Genomic DNA, 24,518 nt, shown 5'->3' on the forward strand with positions numbered 1-24,518 from the left:
ATGGTTATGAAATTAGTCATGCAGCACTAATCCAGTAATGGAAACCCTCTCACTTACGTCAACATACGGAGTGAAGCAGCAAGCGTTTTTTTAAAACAATGCAAAAATTATTTTCAAATATTTAATCGGCAAGACTTATAAATATCTTGACAGCTTGGCAGCTGCATTCAACGGGCTTTATGGCCGTTCTTTCTGACAGTTTTGACAAGCCCTCTTCTCAGGTGTTTTTTGACAATTCTTCTTGACAGTTCTGTCAGGTCCCCCTTACAGATGTTTTTGACTGGTTCTTGAGAGACTTTTGACAGGTCCCCAATTCATTTTTGACAGTTCATCTTGACAGGGTCGGCTGACAGTTCCAATTTGCTTTACAGTTAATGAGTTTAGGCACTTTTTATGCACATTCATGCCAACTTTTAACTGTCCCAGAAGACACCCGACAAAGGATACCTTAACTCCATCAGAGGGCACTTGACCTCCTGGGAGGATATCCAAAGAGTGCCTTACCTTTGCAAAGAGGTATCCAAAGAACTATCCAAACAAATCCACAAAGTTCCAATCTGCTCTTGCCTTGTCTATCTGCACACTTCAGGTTTTGCACTTCCGGGCTACCGTAACCTGGTTTCACTGAAGGGAGCTGATGCTTCTAATAGTCAGCTGCCTCCATAAAACATGCATGTGCAAAACGCAAATTGCCTCGAATCCTGCCCCCACGGAAATGAACTTATAATTTTCAGCCACTTCACCATAATAACAATCATAGAGAGGCCTCTCCATGAATATTGGGGTCAGAGTCCTGAACATAAATTGTGAGGGATATCCTCCGATGGAGAGACAGTGTGCACTCCATTTTTGACAAATAAAAGCTCTAATTGAATACATTTTTCAGTAGTTTGAGCTGAAGACTCCTAAACATGGTGATGGTTTTCTGGGTTTGCTGGATGCCTAGCTGAGAACAGAAAATGTATGTTTGCTCCATTGTTTTGCATGTTAGCCTTTAGATTTCTGCTGCTTTATTGCACACTTCTTTCTCTGACTTCCCCAATGTCGTATTCCCTTTGAAGGAGCTTTCTTTTCACTGGCACAACTCCTCTGTTAATCTTCCGGAACATTTTGATGCGACTTCCGAAAGAACGGCAGATGCCTGTTATGCTCTGCCTGCACTTCCACAAGATCTCACACTATTCAAGGTTCACTTGAACTTTGAAGGGTCAAATAACTTTTGCTCACACAGAAGAAAAACAAGTGCAAAGCTGATTGTTTCGAACGTTTATACACAGAAGAGCACTAGAAAAGGATTTCCTTTGCTAATTGCTATCAGACCAGTAAATATGACGTAAGCACAAAAGACTAGCTACCACTCTGCTTCTCATGGAATTTAATTTTTGTTTGAAATTATCATCAGAACGTACTTTTAGAAAAGACTGGGAGAAATTATTTCAAGGTTTTTGCAAAAAGACAGCATGGATTCATGGCCGAAGGAAGATCAGGAAATGAAAAAGAGGCTCAGCCTTGAAAAGCATTGAATCATCATGCCTTTCCACTCTGGGTAACTTGAAATGGCTTTAAATCCATTGTTTGTTCAATGGAACATGTCACATAACTTAAGCATTACTCTGTATCAAGGATATTACTTCTTAACCTAGAAATGAATCTTTCAAAGAAATTCACACCTCAATTTTTATGTATTTTCATCGTCCTTTAATTACTCTATGTCATCCACCATTGCCCAACTGAGGGTGCAGAAAGTTTAACCAGAACTCATCACATCTATTTATATGGGTTTGAATCCCAGGGAGCCCATCCAGATGGGCAGACAGTTAACATTACCCAGGTCATTCACCACCAATGGAACTATTTTATCTGTCACTATTTTAATCTGCTCCACAGGTGGCAAGGACAAATGATCAAAGCTGGGTACTCGCTAACAATATGCATGCTTTTACCAGGGGTTTGACTGGGCAACGGTGGGTTTGTTACCAAGCCAGACCAGTAAAGAAGGGGATCTGCAAAAAGAACTTAACTGCTTTGATGTACTCCAGGAACAGTCAATCATAGTTAGATGTTTATAAACATTGCAGTTAGTTTCACAGCTGGGTACTTGAGGTATATTCAAGCGTGAAGGGAAATGAAATTAAAGAATCCATACAGCTGGCTATCAGTAAGATGTCAATCAGAGCCTAGTAAAACCAATTCCCATTGATGTGAATGAAAGGCTTGCAGATCAAAGATCTGAGAGAGTTTAAATCAGCTGGTTTTAACTTTTTAGAAATTTACATGTGCTGCTTTCTCTGCCTGAGCCAGTAGGTGTATTGTACAGGTGAGTTTTAAAGCAGTGATTCTTTTCACCTTCTCCATCCGGACTGCTCTCTAGCTTCTAGGCAGAAGTCTCTGTAATGAAGGGGTTTCTGGTGGGAATGTGTGTAATCACAGAATCCCTACAATGCAGAAGCAGGCCATTTGGCCCATGAAATCTGCACCGAATCTTTGAAAGGCCACCCTACCTAGGCCCAATCGCCCACCCTATCCCTAAATGGGCAGCACGGTAGCATCGTGGTTAGCACCATTGCTCCACAGCTCCAGGGTCCCAGGTTCCATTCCCGGCTGGGTCACTGTTTGTGCGGAGTCTGCACGTTCTCCCCGTGTGTGCGTGGGTTTCCTACGGATGCTCCAGTTTCCTCACAGAGTCCAAAGATGTGCAGGTTAGGTGGATTGGCCATGCTAAATTGCCATTAGTGTCCAAAATTGCACTTAGTTTTGGTTGAGTAGGGTTACTGGGTTATGGGGATAGGGTGGTGTGGGCTTGGGTAGGGTGTTCTTTCCAAGAGCCGATGCAGACTCGATTAATGGCCTCCTTCTGCACTGTAAATTCTATGATTCTATGATCACCCCACATAACCTTTGGACACTAAGGGCAATTTATCATGGCCAATCCACCTAACCTGCACATCTTTGGACTTTGGGAGGAAACCAGAGCACCTGGAGGAAACCCACATAGACAGAGGGAGAGGGAGAGTGTACAAACTCCACACAGTCACCCGAGGTCAGAATCGAACCTGGGTCTCTGGCATTGTGAGGCAGCAGTGCCAACCACTGTACCACCGTGCTGCCCTTAAAGTAATGGGGGGCCTCTGGTGGGAGTCTTTCTTATGGGGGTGGGCGGTTCTGGTGGAGGGTCTCTCTAATGGGGAGTCTCTTTATGAGGGTCTTGTGAGTGTTGGATGGACAGAATTTGCATTGTGCGGGGAAGGGGGACCCTCCAACAGTCTTTGGGGGCAACTCCCTGAAAGAGTTAACTCACTGGCCCACCACAAGTTCAGTTGCACCAGCGACAGGCTGGGAAATACCTGCGCCAATTCTCACCCAAGTGAATCCTGGCCCAGAAAACCGGAGAATCACACAGACTTGGAGAATCTGGTGCCCAACTCATTAATATAGTAAATGGGTCAATTTAATCTATTCACATCATCCCAGTGGCGCAGGGCGCGAATCTCGAAGTCGCCACCAGCCGGGGACCGGAGCGTCGAAACGGGAATTTTTGGATGACGTTGGATTCTCCGCCCCATCCAGATGTCTGATACCAGGAGCAAGTGGTGGAGAATCCAGCCCATTGTCTATTTTATGCTCTCGATATCACAATTAATCCCAGCGTTTTCTCAAATGGGAGTGAACAAATTAGCATCTCACCATGTCGGGAATCTTGAGCCCAAACTGGTACATTGCCATTTTTGTTGCAGCATTTTGCATATTGGAGCACATGGTTATCATTGACAGCTTTCTAAAATCAATGAGGAATGTGTGGATTTGAATATGTTTTGCTTGTTCAAGAAAAGTAATTGGGCAAGACACAAGGTAGAAGAAATTAAATGAAGAGAAGTGTGCAGTGATACATTTTGGTGGAAAGAATGAGGAGAGACGAGCTTGTGGGCTGTCAGAGACAATCCCTCATTCAAAGGCACTCAGTGCCTGATCAAGGGACTGAGAAAGTACGGGGTGCAAGGAAGGCCAGGGGTGTGTTGGCCGCTGAGTGCCACCCACCGTCCTTGCGGCCAAGCCCCCTACTATTCCTCTCCCATGACCCTCAGCCCATGATCCCAATCCCATCCTCACACTTTGACATGGGGAAAAACAGATATTGCTGGAAAAACCCAGGAGGTCTGCGGCATTATTGGGGACAGAGAAAGAGTTAACGTTTCATGTCAAATATGACTCTTCTTCAGAGCCCCTGGGGTTCCTTTGCCTTGGGCTCCCTCATTGATCATTGTCCTCTGATGGGAATGGAGAGCTGCCTCTGACAGCTCTCAGGGCAGGATTTCAGCCCCCAGGGCCCTTAATCCCAGGGAAAGCCTGACACCTGCCGATTAAGTACCTGAGGGGTAATTAATACTAGCAGGTCTGCCCCAACTGAAGTGACACAGGGCCTGTTCTCCAGCTAGCAGGCTAGATTCCGGCTGCAAACAGTAACTTACTCCTTTGCTCTTTTGCCTGTAAGACCTAATTTTGGCCTAATTTTGCATCCACCTAGACATTGAATTGAAAATGCTGTAGTGGTCCAAAGCAAAATAATTTGGGGGATTTTTAATCTCTCTTCCTCGTGCTGAAAGCTGAATACTACCCAAATAAATGTCATTTGATTCAAGGAAATAGGGAAAAAAATATTTACCAAAGGATCAAGTAGTAACATTGAGAGGAAATTTCCATTAAGATAATTAGAAGTGTGTTTCTTATAAACACACAGTAGTAGAATTTCCAGAGGTTCCCTGATCTCCTACCATCACCCCAGAGCAATGTTTATAGTTGTTTATGCTGTTTTTCTGGGATTGCTCTCCTATTGTGAGAAATGGAGAATTTTTAGTGAAGTTAATGGGAAAAGTCATATTAATTTTATGATTGCCACATTTCGCAAGGGGGAAATCTTGACTCGATTGATTTGGGTCAAAAAACACAAAATTGCATGGGGAAGCACCGTAAATGGTTAAAAATAATTGTTGATGCTGTTTCCCTGATCATACATCATAGTTACAGTGCAAGGTCGTGAGAACCCACTGTAAACTTTAATGACCCAGGCGACATGGTAGCATCACAGCACCAGAGTCCCTGGTTTGAATCCTGGTTTGGGTCACTGTCTGTGCGGAGTCTGCACGTTCTCCCTGTGTCTGTGTGGGCTTCTTCTGGGTGCTCCGGTTTCCTCCCACAAGTCCCAAAAGACGTGGTGTTCGGTAATTTGGACATTCTGAATTCTCCCTCCGTGTAGGCGCCGGAATGTGGCGATGAGGGGCTTTTCACAGTAACTTCATTGCAATGTTAATGTAAGTCTACTTGTGACAATGAAGATTATTATTATGATCCAAAATCATAAACTCTTCAATTCTCTGTCATTGATCTTCCTCGATTAGTCAAAGAAAAGTATTTACTACTATATAAATCTAATAAATTAGAAATTTAACTCTTGGGAGAAATTGATACATAGGACTAAGCATTACAAAACATACATGAAATATAATTTTTTTTTAATTTGGGGTCTTTTTTGGAGGAGGTTTTTTATGAAATTGGGAATGGACAGTACTGTCAAGTTGTTCCTCACCTGAAGTAGAAAATCAAAAAGAGCTAGTTTGCACCATTCGTAGTGATGGATATCAGTACAACTCCAATCTGGTTTCGGAACTTTGCCATGGGCCCAACACTTCCATTTTAGCGATCGCTGGTAAGATATCCAATTCAATTTGACTGTAGACTGGGTGTCATTATCGTTGATTGACAAGGAAGGATCCCAGGTAATAACTGGACGAGGTAGGCCATCTTTGAAAGAGGAAAAATGTTTTAGGATTGTCTGATCAAATTTACAAAAGGTACACCAGCAACCAACAGCACACAATATTATCTCCAGCTTTTGAAATAAACTAGAAAGCCCATTAAGGTTTTTTTGTAGCGCATCTTCCCACATACACACGCTTTTTTCCCTGTTGGGAATAGTGGAAGGTGCCCCAGTCTGAGAATCAGTCCGTTCAACCACATTTTGAATGCTCCTTTCATAGCCAACATGTCCTAGAGTTGGACTGGAACCTGGAGTTTTTGGTTCAGAGGTAGAGACACTGAAACACTACCCTTGTGCAACAAGACTGCCCTTGCACATTTAGTGAGAGCAATTTTTAAAAAATAATAATTTATGGGATATGGGCGCCGCTGGTTAGGCCAGCATTTATTACCCATATCCAGTTGCCTTTCAGAAGGTGGTGGTGAGTTGTCTTCTTGAACTGCTGCAGTCCTTGAGGTGTAGGTACACCCAATGTGCTGTTAGGAAGGAAGTTGCAGTATTTTGCCCCAGCGACAGTGAAGGAACGGTGATATATTTCCAAGTCAGGGTGGTGAGTGACTTGGACGAAACCTCCAGGTGGTGGGGTTCCCAGGTATCTGCTGTTCTTGTCCTTCTAGATGGTAGTGGTCCTAGGTTTGGAAGGTGCTGTCTAAGGAGCCGCGGTGAGTTACTGCAGTGCATCTTGTAAATGGTACACAAGGCTGCCACTGTTCATCGGTGGTGGAGGGCTTGAATGTTTGTGGAAGGGGGAGCAATCAAGCAGACTGCTTTGTCTTGGATGGTGTCAAGCTTCCTGAGTGTTGTTGGAGCTGCATTCATCCAGGCAAGTGGAGAGCATTCCATTACACTTCTGACTTGTTGATGGTGGACAGGCTTTGGGGGCTGTCAGGAGGTGAATTACTCGCCATAGGATTCCTAGCCTTTGACCTGCCTTGGTAGCCACAGTATTAATGTGGCGAGTCCAGTTCAGTTTCTGGTCAATGGTAAACTCTAGGATATTAATTGTGGCGGATTCGGCGATGATAATGCCATTGAATGTCAATGGGAGGTGGTTAGATCCTCTCTTGTAGGAGATGGTCATTGCCTGGCACTTGCGTGGCATGAATGTCAGGGCACTGGGGGCTCTGCTTTCACTTTCAAAAATTGCCATGGGATGCTACAAATCCACCAGAACTGGTAGGCAGGAAGATAGCATCACACCTCTGACACAACTTTGGACAGCACGGTAGCCTTGTGGATAGTACAATTGCTTCACAGCTCCAGGGTCCCAGGTTCGATTCTTGGGTCACTGTCTGTGTGGAGTCTGCACATCCTCCCCGTGTGTGCGTGGGTTTCTCCGGGTGCTCCGGTTTCCTCCCACAGTCCAAAGATGTGGAGGTTAGGTGGATTGGCCATGATAAATTGCCCTTAGTGTCCAAAATTGCCCTTAGTGTTGGGTGGGGTTACTGGGTTATGGGGATAGGGTGGAGGTGTTGACCTTGGGTAGGGTGCTCTTTCCAAGAGCCGGTGCAGACTCGATGGGCCGAATGGCCTCCTTCTGCACTGCAAATTCTATGATAATGCAGCATGATCTCAGCACTGTAACAAAGTAGCAACCTTGATTATTTGCTCAAGTTCTGCAATTAGGTTTGGGTCCTTGATATTTACAGGGAGATGAGCAAAGTGTCAGGGAACAAAGCGGTATAGGCAGGATGGCACAGCTTGGGACACTTGTGGGGTGGGGGATGCACAATCAGGAGAGTGGGAACAACAATCAAGGTTTGCAGGAGGGGAGGTTATCATCAATAGAAGAGAGGTCAAAGGTTTCCTTGAAGGGCGGTGGGGAATTTTCTCCTCCTCATGAACCACCAGGAGTTCTGAAGAAAGTACTTATCTTCTGGAGGCGGCACATCCCACCAGCACTTCGTTATTGGGTTTCCTGAGTCCTGAAAATCCCGTGTCAGCTACTGTATAATTTAAATGTGATTCCCAATTCGCACTCTGGGAGCCTGATTAAAATATGTCTATGAAGTGCCCCGCCTGTCAAGGGTGGGCACTTGCACAACATGCTATCCACTGTCAAACAAATGGCAAAGTACACATACTTGGGTGTTTGAGACATGCTCACAATTTTCCTTTTGGGAGACTATGTCCTCCTGCCAGAGCTGAATCACTTCTGGTTTGTGCTGGTACTGGGAGCAGTGCCCAAAGTGATTCACTGTCCCTTACCAGGCAAATAGATACATGGCGTGATTCACAAGGGATTCTGTCACAAATCCCACGATCGGACTGCCCATTCAAAATGTTAGCAGCACCCCCATTTTCCACCACCCCCGCATCACAACTCCTCCTTAGCCCCACTGATAAGTAGAGTCATCCTCCCCCCGCCACCAGGGGAATTGCTGGGTCACACACAACCCCCTCCACAGTACTCATACGTGAGGGTGACCCAATCCCCCCCCCCACCAAACCCCGCATCAGGGACCCACCATAGACCCCCACCAGACCCCCAATAGACCCCATCAAAGCCTTCCACCAGACCCCCCTATCATATCCCCACCAGATCACCCCATCAAACCTAACCATCAGAACCCCCATAAGACATCCAACAGAAACCGTCACAAGAGACTCCCACGAGAACCCTCCATTGGACCACCCCATTAGACACACACCAGAGACTCCCACCAGAGACCCTATCAGATCCCCGCCAGAGAATCCACCGGAGACCCCCACCAGATCCCTGCCAGAGAATCGGCCAGAAACCCCAATAGAGAGCATTCCCCCCAACTAGAGACCTAAGCACAGTGTTTACAAACATCTAGGTATGATGTAACAGTGCCAGGGACCCAGGTTCAATTCCGGCCTTGGGTCGCTCTGTGTGGAGTTTGTATGTTCTCCCTGTGTCTTCATGGGTTTCATCAGAGTGCTCCGGTTTTCTCCCACAGTACAAAGCTGTGCAGGTTAGGTGGATTGGCTATGATAAATTGCCTCTTAATGTCCAGTGATGTGCAGGTTACGTTATGGAATAGGACAGGGTGGACAGTGGAGTGGATATGTGCTCAGTGCTCATTCAAAGGGTCGGTGCAGACTCGATGGTCAGAATGGCCTCCTTCTGCACTTTCGGGATTCTATAATTCCAAGAATGACAGCTCATGACCACATTAAAAGCAATTAAACACTTTCTGCTGAGTAAAAGAGGAAGTGAAGGCACTTAACCCCCAGACGATTATCAACATTTTTGTTAGTTTCACAGCAGGCTACATACAATCCATTCAAGAGGGAAGGGAAATGAAAATAAACAATCCAGACATCTGTCAGAATTTGCATTCTGGGGGAAGGGGGCCCTCCGAAGAACTTTGGAGACACCGACCTTTAATATTTACTCCATTGACCCACCGCGAGGACAACCGCATTAGACCATGCTGGCAAATACTTGTGCCAATCCATGCCTGAGTGAATCCCGGCCTAGAGGGCAGCACGGTAGCATTGTGGATAGCACAAATGCTTCACAGCTCCAGGGTCCCAGGTTCGATTCCGGCTTGGGTCACTGTCTGTGCGGAGTCTGCACATCCTCCCCGTGTGTGCGTGGGTTTCCTCCCACAGTCCAAAGATGTGCAGAGTAGGTGGATTGGCCATGATAAATTGGCCATGATAAATTGCCCTTAGTGTCCAAAATTGCCCTTAGTGTTGGGTGGGGTTACTGGATTATGGGGATAGGGTGGAGGTGTTGACCTTGGGTAGGGTGCTCTTTCCAAGAGCCTGTGCAGACTCAATGGGCCGAATGGCCTCCTTCTGCACTGTAAATTCTATGAGAATCATGAAATCATGGAGAATCCAGCCGGGCGCCAATCCAGTATTTCCTCCGATGCTGGATTCTCCACCGCATCGGGAACTCCGCTACCGGCAATGGGTGGCAGAGAATCCAGCCCCACATTTCCCATTTTTACATTTCTAACCTGACTCTGTCCCATCTGTTGCAGAGAGTGTTAACGTCAACACCGTGAACACATCATTTTTTGACCGAACGGTGAAAGTGCTGTCAAATGAATGGAAATGGGGAACCGGGAACATAGGGCGGGATTCTCCGCTTGCCGATGCCAAAATCATGTTCTGCGATTAAGTGGAGAATCCCTTTTGACACCGAAATCGGTACTGTGTCCAGCGCCACCACAATTCTGCTGCCCGGGGGACTTCGGCGGAGGCTGGGGGGACTGGTGAGGGGTGGTCTGGGGTTGGCGAGGGCAGTTAAAGACAGGCACTGTCTGGAAGGGCTGGTCCGTACGCAGCTGGCGCCATGTTGTACGATGCGACCGCTGCAGGTCATCGCCGTATGCATGCACAGCCACAAACCCGGCAATTCTCCAGCCGTTTCTGTCGGGAACGCCAGAGGGTTTACGTGGCACGGCTGCTCGTCCCCCAACGGGCAGAGCATCGGTGCAGGGGCGCCACCGACTTTTTCATGGTAAAACTCGACACTTCTTCAGGACATGGCCTCAAAATCAGAGAATCTAGCCCATCGAGTGTTACCTCAGAAAAATTATATACTTTCCATCATTGAGGCAGTGGAAAATTTGCAAGAATAGTTCATGCATTTCCTCTGGAAATATGTCCTGTTTTATTTAATTATTTGGAGTGCCCAATTATATATCACCTTGAAATAATCCTAAGGCACTCATTGTAGCATTATGTTGCAAAATATGACACTGAGCCACTTAAGAGTCAGATGATCAAAAGCTTGCTTCAAAAAGGGAGGTTTTCAGGAAGGTCTTAAAGGCAGAAAGCGAGGTGGAAAGGCAGAGGGGTTGAGGGAGGGAATTCCAGAGCTCTGACCCAGAACTGCCACCGATAGTGGAACAATTAAAATTGGGGAGGCTTCAGAAGTCAGAATTAGATGTCTCGGATATCTCAGAGGGTTGTCGGGTTGGAGGAGATTACAGAGATAGGGATGGAGAAAGACAACGGAGGGGTTTGAAGACAAGGATGATAATTTGAAAACCAACATGTTGCTTAACTGGGAACCAGTGAATGTCAACAAGCACAGGGATGATGTGTGAATGAGATTTGGTGTGAGTAAGGATACGGACAACAGGCTTTTGGCTGACCTCATATTTACAGAGGGGCGAGGCAGCCAAGGATGTAATGGAATAGTCAAATCAAAAGGTAACAATAACATAGATCAGGATTTTTCAAAGTGCGGATCGCAACACGCGGGTGAGTCGTGGGCAGTTGTCCGGAGGGTCACGGAGCGATCGGTGTGGGGTTTCCAGGGCAGTCCCAATCACAGAGGTAGTGCCCAACAACTGCAACCCGCATCTTTATTGAGAATGGCAGCCGCTGCCACCTTTTACATAATAAGGAAATGAGGCTTTGTGGAATCTACTGGCCAGAAGTGGCAGCAGTGAGCTGGTCATGTGTCCTGCACAGACATCTGGGCCGGGATTCTCCCCTACACGGCAGGGCGGGGGGTCTCGACGTAGCGGAGTGGCGCCAACCACTCTGGCGTCGGGCCTCCCCAAAGGTGCAGAATTCTCCGCACTTTTAGGGGCTAGGCCCGTGCCGGAGTGGTGGGCGCCACGCTGACTGGCGCCAAAACCGGCGCCAATGGCCTTTGACGTCCGCCGCCTGGTGCTGGGGCTAAGCGAAAGACCTTTGCCGGTTCGCGCATGCGCTGGTGCGTCAGCGGCCGCTGACGCCACCACCGGCGCATGCGCGGTTGGGGGGGACTCTTCCGCCTCCGCCATGGTGGAGGCCATGGCGGCGGCAGAAGAAAGAGAGTGCCCCCACGCCACTGGCCCACCCGCCGATCGGTGGGCCCCGATCGCGGGCCAGGCCACCGTGGGGGTACCCCCCCAGGGTCCAATTGCCCCCCCGTCCCCCCCAGGACCCGGGGGCCCTCTCGCGCCACCAATCCCGCTGGCACCAAAGGTGCTCCAATTCCCGCTGGCGGGAGAGGCCTATCAGCGGTGGGACTTCGGCCCATTGCGGGCCGGAGAATCACTGCGGGCGGCCCGCCAACCGGCGGGGCGTGATTCCCGCTCCCGCCGATTCTCGGGTGGCGGAGAATTCCGGCCACGGCGGGGGCGGGATTTACGCCAGCCTCGGGCAATTCCCCGACCCTGCGGGGGGTCAGAGAATTCCGAGCCTGATGTCAAGCACCCTGGATGTACATGCTTTTGGCACCAAATGACAGAGGAGAACTTCTTCCATTTTAGGCTGCTAGCAAGCAAGGCAAGAGGATGATGAAGATTAATCATGTCCTTACAAGTAAGAAATGGCCAGAGACAAAAATAGACAGTGCACCTACTGGCCAGGTTCTCACAACTGAATCTGCTGGACAGAGCTGCTTAGGAGAGTCCAGGGCAGGACAGACCAGTGCTAGTGTTAGCTCTGTACAGAGCCCCAGAGTCTCTGGTTAACAGCAAGCAAAGCAGAAACTTAATTCAGGAACAATGCAGTATAAAGATAATTTCTTGATGTATGCTTTTGCGAACTGTGCCAATGCAAATAAGGATGCAAAGCCCATGTGTGTTATATGCAGAGATGTACCGGCAAATGAGATAAGAAGTTTCAGCTTTTGAAAAATAACTGGTGTGTGAAAAATTCCAATGAGGTTGAAATCTCAGAGTCAGTTATTAACTTACAGCTGACTCCAAATGAAAAGACTCTGCTGCTGTTCCTGACCTGTGATAGCATATTAAAAACATGGCAATAGCCCATGAGGCTGTCAGCATTTTGGAGTAGCATCTCTCAGGAGTATCCAGTGCTGAGTAAAACAAGCATTTTGTTACTGTTGCCCTTCACGACGACATACATGTGAGAGGTTGGATTTTCTGTTCTTACAAAGGTGAAGATGGCACAAAGGAACTGACTGAAATCTGCATCTGATATGCGTATTGACCTCTCCGCCTGTGAATCTCCTGTGAGATTGTGAAAACCAAGCAGGCTCCCCTTTCACATTAAAGGTAAGAGAACGTGATTTGTTTCGCAAAGGTCGGCCGGTGTGGGTCGCTAAGGTCGGCCGGCGTGGGTCGCCCAGGTCAAATGGCATGAGTCCTAATGGTCGGTCGATTTGCAAAAATGGGTCCCGGGAAAACATATTTGAGAAACACTGACATAGATGAGGGTTTCAACGGCAGAAAGGCTGAGGTCGAGGCTGTGGTAAATGATGTCATGATATGGAATGGATAGCCTCAATGTTGTCATGGGTTTGCGGTCAGAAGCTCAACTCAGGTTAAAATTTGAAACAGCCTGGCTCAGTCTCACACGGCTGTCAGCAAACGCGAATAGAGTCTGCAGCTGGGGAATGGAATTTATGGTGGAGACTGCAGACAATGGTTTCAGTCTTCCAATGTTTAATTTGAGAAAATTTCTCCTCATCCAACATTGGATGTTGGGCAAAACAGTTTGATAATTTAGCAACAGTGGAAGAGTTGAGAGAGACGGCGGTGAGGTCGATCTGGATGTTTTCAGCATCCATGAGAAAATCAATGGAGTATTTTGGGATGATTTGGCGAGGGTCAGTATGTAAATAAGAAACGGGAGAGGTCAAAGGATCAATCCTTAGAACATAGAACAGTACAGCACAGAACAGGCCCTTCGGCCCTCGATGTTGTGCCGAGCAATGATCACCCTACTTAAACCCACGTAACCCATATACCCGTAACCCAACAATCCCCCCATTAACCTTACACTACGGGCAATTTAGCATGGCCAATCCACCTAACCCGCACATCTTTGGACTGTGGGAGGAAACCGGAGCACCCGGAGGAAACCCACGCACACACGGGGAGGACGTGCAGACTCCACACAGACAGTGACCCAGCCGGGAATCAAACCTGGGACCCTGGAGCTGTGAAGCATTGATGCTAACCACCATGCTATCGTGAGGCCCCTTGTGGGAACACCAAAGGCAATGGAGCATAAGCAGGAAGAGGAACTATTGCAAGTATTACCAGATCAGTGGAACTTCCTGAACGACAGGAGCAAAAATATAACCGTATCAGTACAATCAAAAAAAGGATAACATTTCAGATGAAATTTTGATGTAAAACATTATTGTACTCCCAGTTTTACTGACATATTGTCATCAGCAAAAATGCTACAAAAGCAAAATATAAAAGTGGTGTTTCACAAAATTTCAAACATTCCAGTTTATGGCAGAGGCCCTGCTAAAGAGATTTTAAACTGCACCGCGTATGTCAGAGGTTGTGCCAAATCTGTCAGATAAAGTACAGGCAAACAAAGCAGAATTCTGATCAAAGTGAACAATTCAATCTACCAGAATATCCCACATGTACAGCAGTTGTATATGTTTCCAAACCCAAAATAACATTAAACATAACGACCAGAGTCAAACTTGAAATTCCGCCCCACCCCCACACCCAGCACTGCGCCCCTCCACACCCCCCCCCGCCCCCCATACCCCCACACCAAGCACTGCGCCCCTCTACGCCCCCCCTCCCCCCGCCCCCCCATACCCCCACACCCAGCACTGGCAACTGTCACCTCAGGAAAGCAACACTGTTGGGTGATCTAGTACCAAGGTAGAGGAAAATACATAGGGCGCGATTTTCCGCACTCACGACGGGTCGGAGAATAGCGGGCGGCGCAAATTTTCACGGCGACGCTGGTCCGACGCCCTCCCGCTATTCTCCGAGCCCCGCACAAACTCCAAGTCGCCATTCCCGTTAAACGCCTCGAACGCGCCCCCGACACGACCAGAATTGCTAGTTTTTGGCCCCCCGCTATTCTCGTCCCGACGTCATCACGCACTGTTTACACGGCGTCCAACACACCTGCTTTTCAAGTTCGTCAACCAGTCGTGCTGGCTGACGAGAGCTTCGAGGAGGTGAGCGCACCGCTCAGCGCACTGCTGGAGTCTGGCCACAACGGGGAAAGCATCCCTGAGAACGGGAGGGGGGTCCAGAGCGGGGGGCAGTGGGGGAGACGGAGGGGGGGAGTGGGGGGGAGTGGGGGAGATGGAGGGGGGAGTGGGGAAGACGGAGGGGGGGAGTGGGGGAGACGAAGGGGGGAGTGGGGAGTGGGGGAGATGGAGGGGGGAGTGGGGGAGACGGAGGGGGGAGTGGGGGAGACGGAGGGGGGAGTGGGGGAGATGGAGGGGGGAGATGGAGGGGGAGGAGTGAGAGTGGGGGGGTGTTAGGGAGAGAGTGAGCGAGTGACCCGTCCAACCCCGTTACAATATGCCTGCCACCATGCCATGGTGTGCCGGTCACAAGGACAAGGCCGCTGTTTGCCCTGTGGCTTACGGCCACAGGCCACTGACGCACCGGTGAAGAGGACGTAGTTAACTGCCCGTTGGATGCAGAAAGTGACCAGGGGTTAGGCTGCCCGCATATCAGCAGCGCGTCCAGGCCACCAGGACACACAGGTATCCCGTGGCACGCGGCTGCCGAGGTGTCGATTAACCTCCGTCTAACATGTCCCGTTTCTCTGCCCCCCACCACCCTTCTGTAGGTTAGCACAATGTCTGCGAACAGAATGGCTATATTCTGTGCAGTGGTTGGGGCCGCTGCACTGCATTTGGCGATGCAGCAGCATCCACACCTACAACCCGCAGTGGATGCAGGGCCAGCTGCAGCAGCAGAGGGAAGGGCCGAGGAGTTGCCAGTCATTGAGCAGCATGGGGACGAGGAGGAGGAAGAGGAGAGAGTGAGGGTTCAGCCACGGCGCCAGAGGCGACGACCAAGGCTGAGGGTGTACCGTGCCCGGATGTCTTTCCTAACAATGACGGACATCACCTGCAGGAGGAGACTCCGGCTGAGTAGGCGGACGGTGATACTTATCTGTCACCTCGTGGCGCACCTCGCCCCACGTGGAACAGGGGGAGGACACGCGATCCCGGTTGCCATCAAGGTGATGGTCGCTCTTAACTTCTATGCGACCGGCTCCTTCCAGTCTCCGAGCGGGGACCTCTCCGGGATCTCCCAGTCATCGGTGCACAGGTGCATCCGGAATGTGACCAACGCCCTCTATGCCATCGCGGACCTCTACATCACCTTTCCCAAGGACTGAGCAACTCAAGACTCACGAGCTTGTGGATTTGCCAGAGTGGCCGGGATACCGATGGTGCAGGGGGCAATCGATTGTGTCCACGTCCCCATGCGCCCGCCTGCAGGGGACAGGGACGTGTTCACAAACAGGAGGGGGACATACTCCATGAATATCCAGGTGGTATGCGACCCCCACATGAGGATCATGAATGTCTGTGCAAGGTTCCCAGTATGACTCCTACATACTGGCGCAGTCGTTCATCCCTGCGATGTTTGAGGGACGTCCCCCCGGCTGAGGGGCTGGTTGCTAGGCGACAGGGGTTATCCGCTGAGGTCTTGGCTGATGACGCCTATACGGAGGCCTCAGACCAATGCGGAAACCCGATACAACGAGGCCCATGCAGCAACCAGGGGTGTGGTGGAGCGCTGCCTTGGCCTCCTGAAGATGAGATTCAGGTGCCTGGACCGCTCCGGAGGGGCCCTGCAGTACCAGCCCGACAGGGTCGCTTGCATTGTTGTGGTCTGCTGTGCGCTGCACAACATCGCGATGCAGAGGGGAGATGACCTGCTGCAGGAGGCGGCGGGAGAAGCCAGTGGCAGTGGTGCCAGCACAGAGGAGGAGGAGGAGGACGAGAGGGAGGAGGAGGAGGAGGAGGAGAGGGAGGAGGAGCAGGAGGAGGAGGAGGAGGAGGAGGCTGGTGGAGTGGCGGGCGCAGCACGCACACACAACCCAGGTGCTGGTGATGTCCAGGAGGCGGCACGACGGACCCGGCGAGGACGGCGGGCACGCGACGCCTTGGTGGCAGCACGGTTCACGCGTCGCATGTGACGTCCCCGCTGAACACCAAACCACCACCTGCATCGCTAGTCGTGCAGAGGGTCAACACACAACTGCCACCACCACAACCCCCCCCCCCCCGCCCAACCACACCCCCCCCCCCCCCCCCTCCTCAGTGTACACTGCTCCACTTCGACATCACCCTTACCACTGGGTCCAGACGGTATGGCACAACATTGATGGCTGTGTCAGCGGGTGTGATCAGTGCCATGTGGAATGATGACAGCCCGCTCTGCGAAGAGCTGTGAGCTCAGAATCGTTAGAGAGAGTCTGACCCATGGCACTAGCTGAACCATCCACCTTGGTGGCCGCTGAGTTCGTCACCGACACTCCATCACATGCCCGCGTGGGCTAGCTGTGGGAGGGGGTGGGGGGAGGGGCAGGGACTGCACACCCGGCACCGAAGTTTCACCGCTCGTCAACCCCAGCGACACTCGGTCACCATCATGATTCCTGTGGCTGTGGAACAATCACACGGTTTTACAAGTAAGGTGGAACAGTGCATTTAATGTTAACAATAATTTACAGGTGCCCTAGCCCCTACAACTAAACTGTGCCCTTCACCCGTGCCAACTTACTCTGTGTCTCACTTTGTTGCCTTACGGGCCCTACCACTACGTCTACGTGAGTCCCCAGATGATACAGCAGGAGTGGAGGAGGACTGCTGCGAATCGCCCCCTTCGACTTGTTTCTCCTTCGGCAAGCGTTTCCTGGGGCGACCTGGCCTTGATGGGCCAGGCTGCTCTGCGGGCATCTCGGGTGACATTGTGCCACCCTGCTCTGCCTGCTGCCCACCCGATTCACCAGGGATGGGACGGGGGGAGGCCGAGAATTCCGGGACGTCCCGTGATGGACTTAATGGGACAGGCCCCGAAACCTCCTCCTCCCTCGGGGAGCCCGGTGGCTCCCAGGCCTCACTTTGGGACAGAGGTGCGAGCGGGGAGGTGCCCCGTCGAGCCACTGACACCTGGCGCTGCCAGTCTTGGAGACCAGCGACGGTATCCACCAGGATCCGAACGTTTGCAGACAAGGTGTCCAGGGAGTTAGACATTCCCGCCAGGGACTGTGCGACCTCAACCTATGAGTGCACGACGCCATCCAGCACATGTGTCAGGCGGTTGATGCTCTCGGCGACTGACTGCTGCGACTGGGCCATGACCTGGTCAGACTGGGCCAAGGCCCGCAGGGTGCCGGCAATGTCGTTTTGGCTCTGGCACATTGCTGCCTGTGAGAGGGCAACCCTGTCCAGGGCCGAGGATCACGCGTGCACATTAACCCCAACGCCTTGCATAACCTGACCCATTGCCTCCACCGCGGATGCCATCCGTGCGGTGTCGGACTGGGTTGCTGCCATGAGCGGCACCACTCCCTGCTCGTGGACGCGGTTCGACTCCTCTAACAGCGTCTGCAGAGTCTGGAAAACAGCCCTCATCCCGTCATTGTTTCCCTGGGTTTCTTGAGGCATCGGCTGTGCAGGTGGGTTGAGAAACTCCAGGAACTCAGAAAACGTCTGGGAGCCAGCTGCATGCTGGGCCTGGCCTGGCCTCCGCCAGTCCGGGCCCTCGTCTGCTCCGACCTCCACCTGCTGTACCTGCTCAGCTGTGATGTGCGAACCAGACTGTGACCCAGGAGGCTCATCACTAAATAAGCCCGCCGGGGTGAGTGTCTCTGGGATGGTGGATGGTGTGGGAGATAGCTGTGCCGCAAGCTCGAGGTCGTCTTGGGTTGACACCTCCTCTGTGTCATCGTCCAGGTGAGAGGCCACAGGGAGTTGGCGGGCCATTTCTGTTTCCTGCTGTGTCGCCGCCCTCTGGGCGTCCTGCTCCACAGATTCTGTTAGGGAGGATGGGACTCCCTGCTGATAGGGCACCGAATGTTGTGCAGCCCTGGGTGAGGTGGGGCCAGATGCGTGTCTCCGCCTGGAGGCAGACGGCCCTGGTCGTTCGGCATCACGTCCTAGGGAAGAGAATGAAACGGCTTATTTAGATTCGCTCGGCCGGGCGCTGGACGGTCCCAGTGGGCAGGGTGTGTAGGGACAGAGGATGGGGGAGGTGTCCAAGTGGGCAGGGTGTGTGAAGGGACAGAGGATGGGGGAGGTGGCCAAGTGGGCAGGGTGTGTGAAGGGACAGAGGATGTGGGAGGGGGAGGTGTTTGTCATGGAGGGTTGTCTCACTTGTTGCAGCTCCGCCAACCTCGCATAGCGCGACCTCCCGGGTGCCAGACCCCCCAACAAGGTCCAGTGCCCTCTGCTCAAATGTGGTGAGGGGGTGCAGGTTGGGTGAACCCCCTCCAGTCTGGTGCCACTCACGGGCGTTGTGAGCGGACTTGGCCTGTTGGGGGAGGGTACATAGGTAGATCATTACAAAACGGCAGGTATCAGCAGTCCGTTCAGATACTGGCACAGTTTGGGGGTCAAGTTGTCATAAGACCATTGCATCTCTCCACGGGGGCCAGAGTGCTGGGTCTGTGACAACTTTGTAACCACCCTCAACTCACTCTGCCCCAATCCCCCTCCACCCCCCCGTGCCAGGGGGGGAGGTGGGTGATTAAGTTAAGGAGGGAGGGATGGTTGTGACCAGGGGGCACCCTCTTGGCACTTACCCTGGCAGCCCTGGTGAGGTCGTGCATCTTTTTTCTGCATTGCTCTGCTGAGCGAGGGGTCTGCCCAACAGCACTAACGGCAGCAGCCACCAGGGCCGGCCCAAGGTACCGGCAACTCGGGCAGTCGCCCGGGGCGCCATGTGCTAGGGGGCGCCAAAGACTCGGGTCCCGCGCATGCGCAGTTGGGCCGGTGCCAACCAGCGCATGCGCGGTGGCCGCCCTCCCCCAGGGCGGCCCCCCCCTCCGTCCGCCCCCGCCCGCCCCTCGGCCCCGCCCGCCACCTCGGCCCGACCCGCCCCCCCGCCGCCTCGGCCCGACCCGCCCCCCCCGCCGCCTTGGCCCGACCCCCCCCCCCCCCCCCCCCCCCCCCCCGCCGCCTCGGCCCGACCCGCCCCCCCCCGCTGCCTCGGCCCGACCCGCCCCCCACCCCGCCGCCTCGGCCCGACCTGCCCCCCCCGCCCCTCGGCCCCCCCCCGCCCCTCGGCCCCGCCCCCCCCCGCCCCCCCCCCTCCTGCTCCGCCCCCCCCCCGCCCTCCCCCGGCTCCGCACCCCCCCCGAAGGGTGCTGAAGTTCAGCTTGCCCGGGGCGCCAGCAACCCTAGGGCCGGCGCTGGCAGCCACCTCACGCCAGGCCTGGCGCACAGCGCTGGCAGGTTGGCGATGCCCTCTACGCGGGCAGATGATGCCCCTCCTCTGCTCGACGGCATCGAGCAGCGTCTCGACATCGGCCTCAACAAACCGAGGGGCAGCTCTCCTGAGCTCCGACATCATGGCCGACAGATTCTGTGCTCGCCCGCGCCTTTTTACGGCGTCAGGCGGCGTCACGTGGACGTGGTCGTATCGTCGTCGCGTTCCGTCGTTATCGCGCAGGTGATTGACGCGGCCGCGTTCCTAGCTCATTTCCCGGACATGAATACGTCGGGAAATGGACCCTTCCCGACCGTCGTAAAACGCGCCCGTTTTAACGGCCAACTTCTCGATTTTTCGCGGGTGCGGAGAATCGCACCCATAGATTTTGTGAATGTTTTCCGCTGGCCTTGTTAAAATTAATTAACTAATTAATTATTAAATTGTTCAGATATTTAGAAATTTGATATCGATATCAGATATCTGGAGTGCTCTGGTGCAGCCCGACAGTATGCTCCCCCAGAGGGTATCATGCTTTGTGCTGGTCTGTTGTGCCCTCCACAATCTGGCACAGCAGCCTGGAAACATGCTTGAGGAGGAGGAGGAGGCAGAGGGACATGCGGCCTCATCTGAAGAGGAGGAGGCTGACCAGGAGGGACCCGAGTATGAGCCCGAGGAGGAACTGATGGATGGAAGACAGGTGGTGGCAAGGTGCTGGCATATCAGGAGTACCAGTGAGGCCCTCATTGTCTCCAGATTCTCCTCGGATTAGGCTATATCTGACAGCTCAACACCCCTCTCCTCATTCCTCCCCCCTCCATCCCAAGCACTGCACCCCCTCTCCCCGATTACTCTGATCTCCCCTGAGGGTCTATGTAACATAACTGCAGGGTGATGGGCCTGTGTTGACACTGTCAGTGGGTCACCATACAAAGCAGGAGAGTGAGGATCACTCACTGTGAGGAGAGCTCTGGTGCTCTTCAGTTATTGCTAAAGTCTGACTCTTGTCTTTCTGCTGACAGCATGTTCACACCCATCCTCTGAGGCGGGGGCTTTTGATCTTGGACTACTGTGTCGGGGTGGGATGCGGGGGTGGGGGGTGAAGGCGGAGCAGCTGGGACAGGGTTTGGGGGTGCAGACATGCCTGCTGTGAAGACTAAAATGACAGAGGCGTCACATGTATCAGGTGTGACATGTTTTAATGGTGAACATTTTAATGTGACAGATTTCTATCGTACCCTCCCCCCCCCCCCCAAGCTACGGACAGTGACCTCACCAGTGCCCACTCAGTGCTCCTCACTCTTCTTCATCTTTCATGGTCAACTGCTGCACCTAGTTGTGTGCCTGGGATGCACATCAGAGGTAGAGGCAGCCTGCTGCTTACTGCGCCCTGTTGCCATTGATGCCCTTGGCAGAGGGCCCCAGCTGACTCTATCGGTGTCACATCATTGTGCTACCCTGTTCTGCCCGCTGCCCTTGAGATGCACCGGTGTTAGGAGGGGTGGTTTCAGAAGAACTGGAGACTGCTGTAGTCTCATTGGTGGAAGGCCCTGGGTTGGGCTCCAGCGTTTCCTCCTCACTGAGGGTGTCCATTGGGCCTTGGGTGACTCCATGGGACAGAGAGGCAGCTGGAGCCAGCTCCGAAACCTCTGAGTCATCTGGCACTGCCAGTCCTGGAGGCTCCACATTGGATGCACTGTGGTGTCGACAGCCTCAGCGATGGTCCTTAATGACTCAGCCATGCTCTGGAGTTCCTCGGCAATGTCCATCTGTGGCCGGGACATGTCCCTCATCGACTGGGACATGATGTCAAGGCCCTCAGCCATGGTCATCACAGACTGAGCCATGCCTTGGACTCACGATAAAGATGTCATGCTCCAGGTTTGCCACTGTGGTCACCACCCTAGCAGTGTTGGCCTCGGTGCCACGCATTGCCAGCACCATCTCCTGCACCTGAAGACGCTAGGACTTCTCCAATCGGCCTTGCAGTCACTGGAATGTCACTGACACCCCTTCCTGAATGAGAATCTTGTCCAGAGGCTCAACATCTGGCTGGGACCCAGCCGAGTCCTGGGATCCAACTACCTGTTTCCCTTGGATGTTCCTGCCTCCACCTGATGTGCATCAGCAACTGTGTGCTGCTCACCAGAGAGTGCCCCAGAAGCCTGCCCACTAATGTCACCCACTGATGTGTGTTTCTCTGCGCTGGTGGGAGGTGCGGGTGAAATCTCTGACGCATCGTCGATGTTTTCCTTGGTGCTCTCCTCTGAGGTGGACACTTGGATGGTGGGACAGGGATGACTCCGGATATCCTGGCCTCTTCAGATGGCAATCCTGCAAGACAATGGACATGTCGTGAATGAGAGAGAGGATCATTTTGTTGGACATCAACAACTCACTTGGGACAGGTCATCTGGATGAAGTGGCAGTGGATCCTCACCTCTCTGGTGCTGGCCAACCTTGCTGTCTCCTCGGTCAACCCTGTAAACTCCAGGATCCATTTCTCATGGGAGGTAAGGACTCGGATCCTTGGATTTCCTCCCCCTCATCTTCGCCTTTTCCCTCTTTTTATGTACTATCTTCTCCTTGAGGACAAAGTGAGAACACTGTGAGCCACACACATGATGGGTCAGGGGGCTCTATAGCAGGTGGCATGTGTGGGCACTACCCATAGACATGAAGGGATTGTGCTGGTGGGTGCCAGGGGGTTCTGAGGAACAAGCTTAAAAATTGGATGTCGGGTGCGTGTGAGGTGTCAGCCAGTGGATTGGGGTGTTGGGGAGGGGGGGGGGGGTTGGAAACTGAGGGATGGCAGGCAGGACTCTTGAGAGAGGTGGTAACTTGCCCTTGCAGCTCGTTGGAGTCATTTGTCTTCTTCTGATATTGGACGATGGTCCTCCTTGTCATGCTGCCTCCACTCATTGTAGCTGCCACAGCCTTTGGAGGCAATACTGACCCTGCTGCTGGTTCTCCCACCCCATGGGAGGAACAGAGTTCCCATCTCTCATCCATGGTGATGAGAAGCCTGGCCAGGTCAGCATCCCCAACGCGAGGAGAATGTCTTCACGCTGCCATCCTTGTTTCTTGACTGGGAGTGCGTTTTGCGGGAGCGTTCAAAAACAGCTCGCCCTTGTTAGCAGCTAGCAGCTGAGGCGTGACGTGGGCAATTCAGACAGATAGCGAGCCATGCATGCTGAAATTCATGTGCGGGCTCATTTTTGGGGCTCAGTATGGGTGAATACAGGCCACAATCTCGCCATTGCAGCCGAAACGAAACACACCACCAAACTTGCGCAAAATGACACTTTGAAATTTTCGGGCTGAATTGCGTCCCTGGTCTCCATCACCAGAAGACAGACCTGGTGACCAAGCCAGGGGACTGGGAGGCCATTGGAGTCCAAGGTTGGTTGGGTCATGGCACCCGGCACCCTGCACACTGGCAGTGCCAGTCTGGCACAGGTTGGCAGTGCGAGGGTGCCAGGTTGGCATTGCTAGGGTGCAGGTTTGGCACTGCCATAGAACCAGGTTGGCACTGCCAAAGTGCCGAGGGCACTGCCAAGGGGCGGGCTGAAAGTGGGCATGGTTGTAGAGGGGGGCATGAATGTGAAGCATGACTGGGGTGCATGAAGGGGGGCATTTGACAAACCCACAGAGGAATGCTGTACACATGGGACGGGGCTCCTAGTGAAGTCGATTGCAGGTGGGCCCAATGCTGGCTCGAAGGGGGCAGAGCCTAAAGGAGGACCTTTTGGGAAGGCTCCAATGCCAGCAAACCTTGAGGTGGGGGCTGCATTCTTATTTTGAGATTGGAGACCCTTTAAAAAAGACACCCCGATCTCTGTGAGAGCGGGTTTGCACAGACTTCAGATCCCACACATCACTTTTCCAGTGGGGTTCACCCTGGCTCCAAACAAAAATCATGAAATGTGGGAGAAATGTGATGGGAATCCTGCCGGAACAGCCGGCCTGATTCGCACTGGTTTTCCAGTCCAAAATGACACTTACAGCTGGATTCTCCGGCCTCCCAATGGGATTTCCCATTGAAGCCATCCCATGCGGCTATGAAACCCTTGGGCAGGGATGCCCTGCCTGCAGGACCAGAGAATTCCAGACTTAGTACATTTTTGGGAGAATTCCATCCATAATTTAAAAATCTACATCTGCACAGACTTCCTGCCAAACAACTTGAATAGATGTTGTCATCTTTTCCACTAAAAATTCCTTTGTCTACATGTACTTGTCGCCTATAAATAGTTTATTGAAGTACCCGGGAATTGTGTGAATCAAATCCCAGATTATTTCTTCCAGGTGCGTAGTCATGTTGTATTTCAATTATTAATTAATCTAGCTTCCAGGTAAGTATTTTTTCACCTCATGATATTCAACATTTTAATCTTGTAAGGAGAATTCACGAAAATACTTTAAAAAGCTGGGGCTTTGGCATCCTTTGAGCTGGTGATGGGCTATCACTAATATCAATTAATATTCATTATAAACCCACTGACTTCCACAAATACACTTCCTCACACCCTAAACCCAGTAAGGATTCGATTCCATTCTGCCGGTTGCTCCATCTCCATCGCTAATGCAACCCTCCACACCAGTTCTTTTGAGGTTTCTTCTTTTATTCCTTAACTAAGGATCCTTCCGCA

The 24,518-nt window shown here is 52.1% G+C and overlaps 1 protein-coding gene across 1 annotated transcript in view; it reads right to left on the reverse strand.

Moving 5' to 3' along the window:
* gask1b (golgi associated kinase 1B) overlaps positions 1–24,518 on the reverse strand; it is a 68,389-nt gene that overhangs the window by 21,561 nt on the left and 22,310 nt on the right. The window contains exon 2 of the mRNA XM_038792302.1: positions 5,582–5,796. Coding sequence (XP_038648230.1) covers positions 5,582–5,796 — 215 coding nt within the window. The remainder of the gene's footprint in view (positions 1–5,581; positions 5,797–24,518) is intronic.

The sequence above is a fragment of the Scyliorhinus canicula genome, chromosome 3, assembly GCF_902713615.1.
Source record: "Scyliorhinus canicula chromosome 3, sScyCan1.1, whole genome shotgun sequence".
NCBI classification, from domain to species: Eukaryota; Metazoa; Chordata; class Chondrichthyes; order Carcharhiniformes; family Scyliorhinidae; genus Scyliorhinus; species Scyliorhinus canicula.